The 7,929-nt window shown below is 37.0% G+C and overlaps 1 protein-coding gene across 1 annotated transcript; it reads right to left on the minus strand.

Annotated features, from left to right (window-relative positions):
• Window positions 1–1,558: 1,558 nt before the first annotated feature.
• On the minus strand, window positions 1,559–7,124 carry LOC149842059 (envelope glycoprotein B). The gene is made up of 9 exons (XM_089998864.1): window positions 6,816–7,124; window positions 6,506–6,696; window positions 6,238–6,425; window positions 5,849–6,133; window positions 5,681–5,739; window positions 5,546–5,582; window positions 5,358–5,429; window positions 2,284–2,608; window positions 1,559–2,150 (listed from the first exon to the last, which is right to left on the minus strand). Exons 1-9 carry the CDS (start codon window positions 6,916–6,918, stop codon window positions 1,812–1,814), a joined length of 1,599 nt encoding a protein of 532 aa, XP_089854990.1. The 5' UTR covers window positions 6,919–7,124; the 3' UTR covers window positions 1,559–1,811.
• Between the last annotated feature and the right edge of the window lie 805 nt (window positions 7,125–7,929).

Below are 7,929 nucleotides of genomic sequence, written 5' to 3' on the forward strand. Positions count from 1 at the left end.
CTCGAAGGTCCGATTAATACATGGACCCGGGTATAGTTTGTGGAATTTTATACCGGACCCGAGTTTCGATTAAGACCCGTAATTTTCAATGTAAAAATGATAAAAAATATTATTTTATTGGGTATGGTCTGGGTCTGTTTCGTGTATTTCTTATTGGGTCCAGGTATAGTCTTTCTTATAATAGACCCGATAACATACCCAAAAATCTGATCCAAGTCTGGTTCCACCTGGGTCCAAACCAAACCTGACCCGTTGACACCCCTACATATAGGATCAAATGGACTCGACCCTGGTCCATACAAACATGTTTAACATGTATATTTTTCTTTCATAGAGTTACTAAATATGCAAGACTGTCACCTACTTTGGTTTTATTCTGTGACAATATAAACAATTAAATCTTGTTACTGACCAAAAATGGGGTTGGGTTTGGACATCTCACTCATTTTAATTTTAGTAACACAATAATTTAAATTGATAACCAACAAAGTTTAGACACCTAAACTTCAGATCCAACCCTGTTGAAGACCCTGTTAGGAGCTTGTTTTAACTCATATAGAGCCTTTCAAGGGCCATAATTGCAGTTTCATATGCACTACAAAAATTTCATACATGCAGTTGTCCAAGTAAGTTTGGTAGGTTAGCAAACTATCAAAACGCTGTTTGGAAACGGCCCCAAATACGGAATCCCCAAAATTTGTGGTTTTAACAAATCCATAGTTGTTTGGGATAAGTGGAACGGTTCAACTGAGGATTCCACTTGTGCAGCTGTTGGAAATGCAGTTGAAAAGCTGAAATTAAAACTAGAAAGAGCGTTGAGAAGGTCGTTGGAGCAGTCTGTAGTAGTACTTGGTAACTACTACGTCATCCAAGTGAGCAGTTAAACGTGGATCTGGAGTCGTCAAACACCACTCAACTTCCATTTCCTACAACTGCATCCATTCCAAACAACTTTGGCACTGAGTTTTCCCGAATTCCATTCCGGCTACCTTCGACAGGTGGTTTCCAAACAAGGCCAGAGTTTTGATTTGAATAAAGCTTGTTTCAATCATCTCGTTAATCTTAGACTTTGCATCATATGCTGTTTCCTCCTCTATATTTTGCAATTTAATTTTATAAAGTTCCTAGAATACGAGAACTATCATATGAACCGCGATTTTCATGAATTTGATGCACAAACAAATGTGTAAACCGCGATTGATTAGAATCTAACCGTATGGATGTGATCTAAATGACTGGTTTTATAAGAACTCACTCTTGAATCATCCGATTTTGATGCATAAACAAGATTTTTTTAAGGCTTTAAAATCAATGGCTCATAATCTTCGTAGATATAAGTACTCAAAAATCACATTTTTTTTATCGAAAATACACTATCCAATGGTTGATTCCTAGCAAATTCACCATGCCAAGCACATTTACATGGTTGGATTTGCCCATATTTCTAGTTCTCATATTTCAGTTCTCATATTCTAGTGAGTGACTAATATATAAGGGAATACAAAAACTTGTGCAAAAAATGGAGTAACCGAGTGACATAGTTTGAAACAGAAAGACAAACCTGAACCTGAATGTTTGAAATAAATCAACATGGATGTTCCCACAAAGCTATCAAAGTATACAACAGCACAAACATCTGACCAATAAAATACAGAGCTTCTGTTTACGTCAACCTCGTGGGAAGCACATTGAAGCGTGTATGTACATCTCATCCCCTCAACCTCATCTCCAATCCAAAGATCTGCTTCAAACTGCAAAGTTTTTCAAGTTCCCTCTATGGAGCTTTGTTCTGTGCCAGTCATTACGGCCATCTAGTAATGCATTTTACTGTACTTCCGATGCCGCCTTTCTCGGGCATATATAACCCAAAAGATCAATGAAAGCATAACAGCAGCTGAGACCATGACCAAACCAATATATACCCATTTGCTGTATGTGCGCAGGTCGGGGCACTTGGTGTTGCTAATCGTAGAAAACGTATCACGCACAAAAGTACAATCCTCTAGCTGCACCAGGAATGGAACATAGAGGTACAGACCCAAGCTCACGTTGACTGCTGCAGTCATCTGGCTGTAAATCGACGGCGTAACCCGACCAACTGTAGCACATATTCCTGAAGACGAAACCTCACACACATAACCTCGCCAAACCTAGACAATGCTAGAGGTTAGCGTGAAGAATAATGCCAGTGGTGAATGAAATGCCTCCAGAAAATGGATGAAGCCACAGTGGGGTATGATCTAGTGTCATTTCTCAGAGGAGCTATTATAAAGGTGAATTTACCTGTGTTGCATTGTTGAAGTCCACTTCACCAGCTTGACATTGTCGGTTGGACAGGTCGGAAGCAAAAGGATTGCAGAGAGGGGGCATCAATGGTCCAGATTGGTTGTAATATAATGGTGCAACAGCAGGTGGAAAATTCTGATTGCTAATGTTCACAATGACCTGATTTACAACATTAACAATTTGAGAGGTGATTTTCTTGCCTTGATATAATGATTCGTTAGCAGTTGCAACATCCGCACAGGGAAGTATGTGATCCAGTGTGGTCTTTGCAGTGGGGTGCTGGACCCACTCATCCATTGCAACACAAGTATCTGAGACAACACTGGCATAATTGACAGAGAGCTTCCAATAAGATCTCATCATAATGTTAAAAAAAATGTAGGATTTGTATATTATATGCTAAAAGAAAAAAACAGAAATAAATTAAATGAAAACTATAAAAAATTGATATAAGAACTATATGAAAAGAAGGTATAATAGAATCCACTGAGAAGGGAGAATCCGTCTCTATCATTTATGGTTCATTAACTTGCATATGCATGATCTGAAGTCAAAAGAATGAAATATTAACAGTTTCCATATGTAAATTTGCAAGCAGCTTAGAATTGCTAAGTATCAAATAACTACCACTAGTAAGTAAAACTGTAGAAGAGAGGATTTATAGCTTAGTATGGACTTCTACAAACTTGCACCAATACATTGGATTGAAATAGTGAAATTCACATTTACCAATTTGGTACAAGGTCACCGATGTAGAGACAATAACCCCATAGCTCATGCTAACAAAGTTTTTAATATGAAGTGGAAACCCTGAATTTATTTATACACCTTTTCATGGATTTTCTTTTTGTTTACTTTTTAATATGTTTGGCCAAGATTATCCAAATTGAGTTTATATTAGTATCCAAATCATGCAGACCCAGAAGATTCTATTTTCAAAGATGGAGATTTTCAAGTAAGAATTCCAATGGCACTTTGCAAAAAGGGAGAGGTATTTACTGTAGGAAGGCCATGAGATCATTCAAAAGTTGTAGCTAATAGTGACTAAATGGCAATTCTTGAATTAGAATCATGAAGATTACATAACATGGATAGTTTGAGGTGTTGGAGTCTTTCAGCAGAACGGTTATTTATAGCTAACAAGGATCGTGGTTAGGAATTCCTCCACAAAGGATTAAACTTATAAACTTCTTCATCAGAAATTGTTATCACTGAGGGGCGTGATGGAGTCTAGAATGTCAAATAAACATGACCCCAATTAAATCCTAAAAATTTAGTTTTTGGTTGAAGCAGACAAATAGTAAGTTAAAGTCACATTTGTCTAGTCAAAGATTCCCTTGGTCAGAGCTGCAAAAATGTTTTGGTAAGTTGACATGTATTCAATGTTCCAAAAACATGTGAAACAATATGTGCATTTTTAAGAAAACAGTAATAGATGATAACAAAATACAAAGATGACTAGCTTTAGGTATTCAACGGACTAGAAAAAGACTCTACAAAAGAAAGTCCTATCCAGACCAACACTCCAAATCTAAGAGAAAATCCAAAATTAGATTTCCTACTAATATGTTTTTCTAGCTTGCTCACAAATCTTAACAAAAATGAAATAATTTCTACATGTAACTTCTCTTTAAATGTCATTTAATTGCAAACTTTTACCTAAGGAGTGCCCCTCCCATGGTTGTGGAAACCATCCTGAATGAAAACTAGGAAGCGTATCCATCCTAAATTGGAAGAAACATGATTCTGTGAAGTTATCGTTTACATGCTGCATAAACAAAAATCGAATTGGGAATTCGTATAACATGAAATAACTTAATACCCTAAGTACTAAAGTTGCTCAGCATTTTTGTTTTGTAAACCAGAGTTTCATGCAAATTACCTAAGCATACTTGCCAAAGCATGAAAATTAAAAAATCCTCGAGTTCCCTCTACGCCTTCACTCACTAAATAGATAATAGTTCATCACAGTAACTATCTGTAAACATTACTTGCTTCACAAAAATTTAGTTCGTTGATAAATTTAATGTTCTTGGACAGTGGTGAAACCCTTAGTTCTTTAGCTGAATGAAGCTTTCCTACTTGGGCCTCAACTTTCTGAACCTCTAAGGGCATGGCTTTGACAAAACTCTGATGAAAAGCTTCGGAATTCATTCTTAAAAACAGTGGCAATGATATTAATCTCTACTAGGATGTGTGCACCATTACATTAACTTTGGTTACGCTTAGAAACTGTTACTGTTGAATTTCAGAGAATCATCAACTCTCAAAGCTATCCAGTTTCATTATCATCTCAACTTCCTCACTATTTATCTGATCACGGTTTTCTAGGAATAACATCGCAACCATCAAATTTTGTATATAAGTTCAACATTTCAAATATTAGTCATAATACATATAATTTGAGCTAAAGATACATGAAATATGCAATATCTAATTTTTAGATATCATATTATGTACTTATGCTTTCTAAGTTGGGCTGACGATTTTGTTTTTAGGGTAAATACCACTAATTTTTAGATATCATATTATGCACTTATGCTTTCTAAGTTTGGGCTGACGACTTTTTTTTTGGGTAAATACCACTAATTTTCAATGCTTATTTTGATTCATTAGTAATCATTGTGAAATTATGTATTATTTGCATAAAAAACCTATTACATTAATAATTTTTAATCAACCAAACTACAAGAACTTGGTGGTCCTAGCAACTAGAACAATGGGTTTCTGTCAAGATACATGTAATGGTTTTCATGACTGAAAGTTCGTGGTTTAATTAATGCAGAAAACTTGATTTCCTTAGTGCACTAAATAGTATATTAAACAGGTGTATGAACATAAAGAGCTAGTTTCATTCAATGTGAAGCAGGCTTATCATCAAAACATAAATAGCAGAGCTTAGCACTCATAACTATCAGAAGGCCTCCTTTGACATCATCATCATAAGGCTTATGAAAAAATTCAAACTTACATCATGTAAGAATAGAGAGCTATATGTTTAGCCATAGTCAATCAATTTAATCTCTGAAACAAACAACAGGTTATGCAAAATTGGCATGACAAAACCTTACTTGTTGAGAAGAAGAAATACAGCGCATAGGATAAACGTGCCAGTAACAAGTAACCATCCAATCACCACCAAGCTGCACCAAACATATTCATCTATGAGACCATTATTAAAGCACTCAAGGAGTTAAGTACCATGACACAACAATAGACATTAAAAAAAAAAAGAATTCAACCAAAAGCGACCACTCACATATAGACGAGCACTTGCAACCCGAATATAGAGAATACTACAATCAAAAGAAGAAAAAGAAAAACAATGCGTTAGCAAATCGGTATATACAAGAAGCACAAAATTTTAAATTATAATGATGAGAAAAATCATTACTAAATCCTAGAAACGCCAAAAAGAGCATCACAGCAGCAACAATGATTAATTGGAGCCGCCTGTATTGCCAAACAAATGACAGAATCAGAATAACCAAACCAGTTGACATTCATATAATCCAAGGAAACAGAGGAACAGTATCTTGAAAGATGATTTTTTTATACTTACACAGAGTCAAGTAGTTTCTGAATATCATCAGAATTCTTTGCTGTCTGGCTGCCAAGATTATCAGCCGTGACACTAAGTTTCGTCTGCATAGTATCAATCTTCGCCCGGTCATCCGCAGGAAGAAAGATCTGGTCGACTCCGATGCTCTTGGCAGCAGCCAAGTAATTGGAAAAGTTTTTCAGGTTGCTGACTGTAAGATCGGCCTGACCCGAGACATAATGCAAAGTATTGGTGGTGCTGTCATGGAATTTTCCTTGGCCGTTGTACAACACCACACAACCCACACTAACCAACAAGAAAATTAACACGGACAACCAACAAGAAGATCAATTCAAAGCTACCAAGAAATCAAAAGGGAAAAAATTGGCGAGTCGGAGACAATTCAATACATGGCAGCAGTGGTGAAAAGGATGAGGAAGATGAGAGAGAGAGCATAGGCCACCCTGGAATAAGGGTATCCGCCCCTCCGGTGCCGGAAGCAGCAATAGCAGCAACAGAGGAGGAAGAGCGTCAGGCCGAAGAGCAGAAACCATATTACGGCGATTGCGAAGAGCGGTGCCGCCGTGAAACCAACCGACTGCAAGGATTTTCAGGCGAATCAGAATCAAAGAACCAAATGGGGATGGCGAAAGACAGAGAGAGAGAGGAAAAACCAACGGCCCAATAGTCGACGTTGGTGATGTTCCATCCTCCTGTGTAGCGTTGGAAGCCGTTCAAAGGGTTCTTCCTGTAGGTCCGGCTCGCGGCTAGGACGAAGGAGCTGTTCTCCTTCACGGCCTCCCCCGGGGAAGGCGCAATCTCCGCCAGAACCTTTCTGTGCGGAAGATTGAAGCTCACACTCGCGTCCTCTGAAACGCACAAAACAAACACATGAACACAATCCTTATCTCTGCAGAAAAATGGGAAGAAGAAGAAGAAGAAACAAAAGGCGCTACCTACGTTTTGGTGATATGGGTGAAGGGCCTACCTGGTAAAGAGAATGTCTTGACATTGAAGGAGAGCGCGGGGACGACGAGAAACAACAGGAAGGGAACCACCAACACACATTGGGTTTTCATATAACCCACCATTTTCTTTTAGAGAGAGAGAGAGAGGTCGATGTTTATAAATATAGATATTCTCTTCTGCTCATACGATTGTTATCGTTGACAACGAAGAGAGGAAGAGAAGGAGGAAGGAAGTTGGGAGGCGACGCTTCATGCAGAATATCTTCCTCTTCTTGGGGAGGTCTCTCTCTCTCTCTCTATCTGAAAGATGTTCAGTCGCGTTTCCAAAATGACATTTTGGTACTTAAAAAGGTTATATAAAATTGTAATCGATCAACTTCTTTGCATTTTTTGTACTGCACGATCAAACCATCTGTCTCAACAGATGGGTTCAGAATGTAAAGGCCGTTTAAGTAGTTTACAGATAAAAATGGGGAGGCGGTGCCACCGTGCTTGCATGCTTCTGGAAGAAGGCTAATAATTTTAGGGTTGTATGGTGAGTGTGACGTTTAGCCTAATCAGATTTTAAATATTTAGAGAAAGCGGTTTGCTTTTTCAGGAATTGTTCAGAAACTTCCTTTGTTTTACTCTTAATTTTATAAAAAAAATTATTTAGCCTTATTTAAATTACCAGCATGGTGATAAGTAGTAAAAATTTACAGGTTTAATTTTTCTTATAAGACATATAAATAGATTGGTTACAACTATCAAACAATGCTTAAGTAGTGAATACTTCATGTGAACCAGTGTACAAGTGTGCTACTTTTTATTGTTAAAAGAATATACATATCATAATAAAGTGTTCAGGGGCTTTATTATTTAAATTTAATACTTTCAAATTATCACATTTTTCTATTCCACATGGTACGTAAAAAAGACAAAGTTTTACCAAAAATAAGCAATTAAAAAGTTTAAATAGCACATGCACCTCAATTTTTGTTTTATAAACACACAAAAATTTGTGCAAAGGAAACAGAAAACTCATGTGAAACATGTACCCAAACAAGCGATATATGTTTCCCATGTGAAGTAAATAGGTTTCACACCCAATAACTAATCCCACACATTTCCAAAACATGGCATTTCACATTTTGA

Source organism: Nuphar pumila, chromosome 3 (genome assembly GCF_984573655.1).
Source record: "Nuphar pumila chromosome 3, dmNupPumi1.hap1.1, whole genome shotgun sequence".
NCBI lineage: Eukaryota > Viridiplantae > Streptophyta > Magnoliopsida > Nymphaeales > Nymphaeaceae > Nuphar > Nuphar pumila.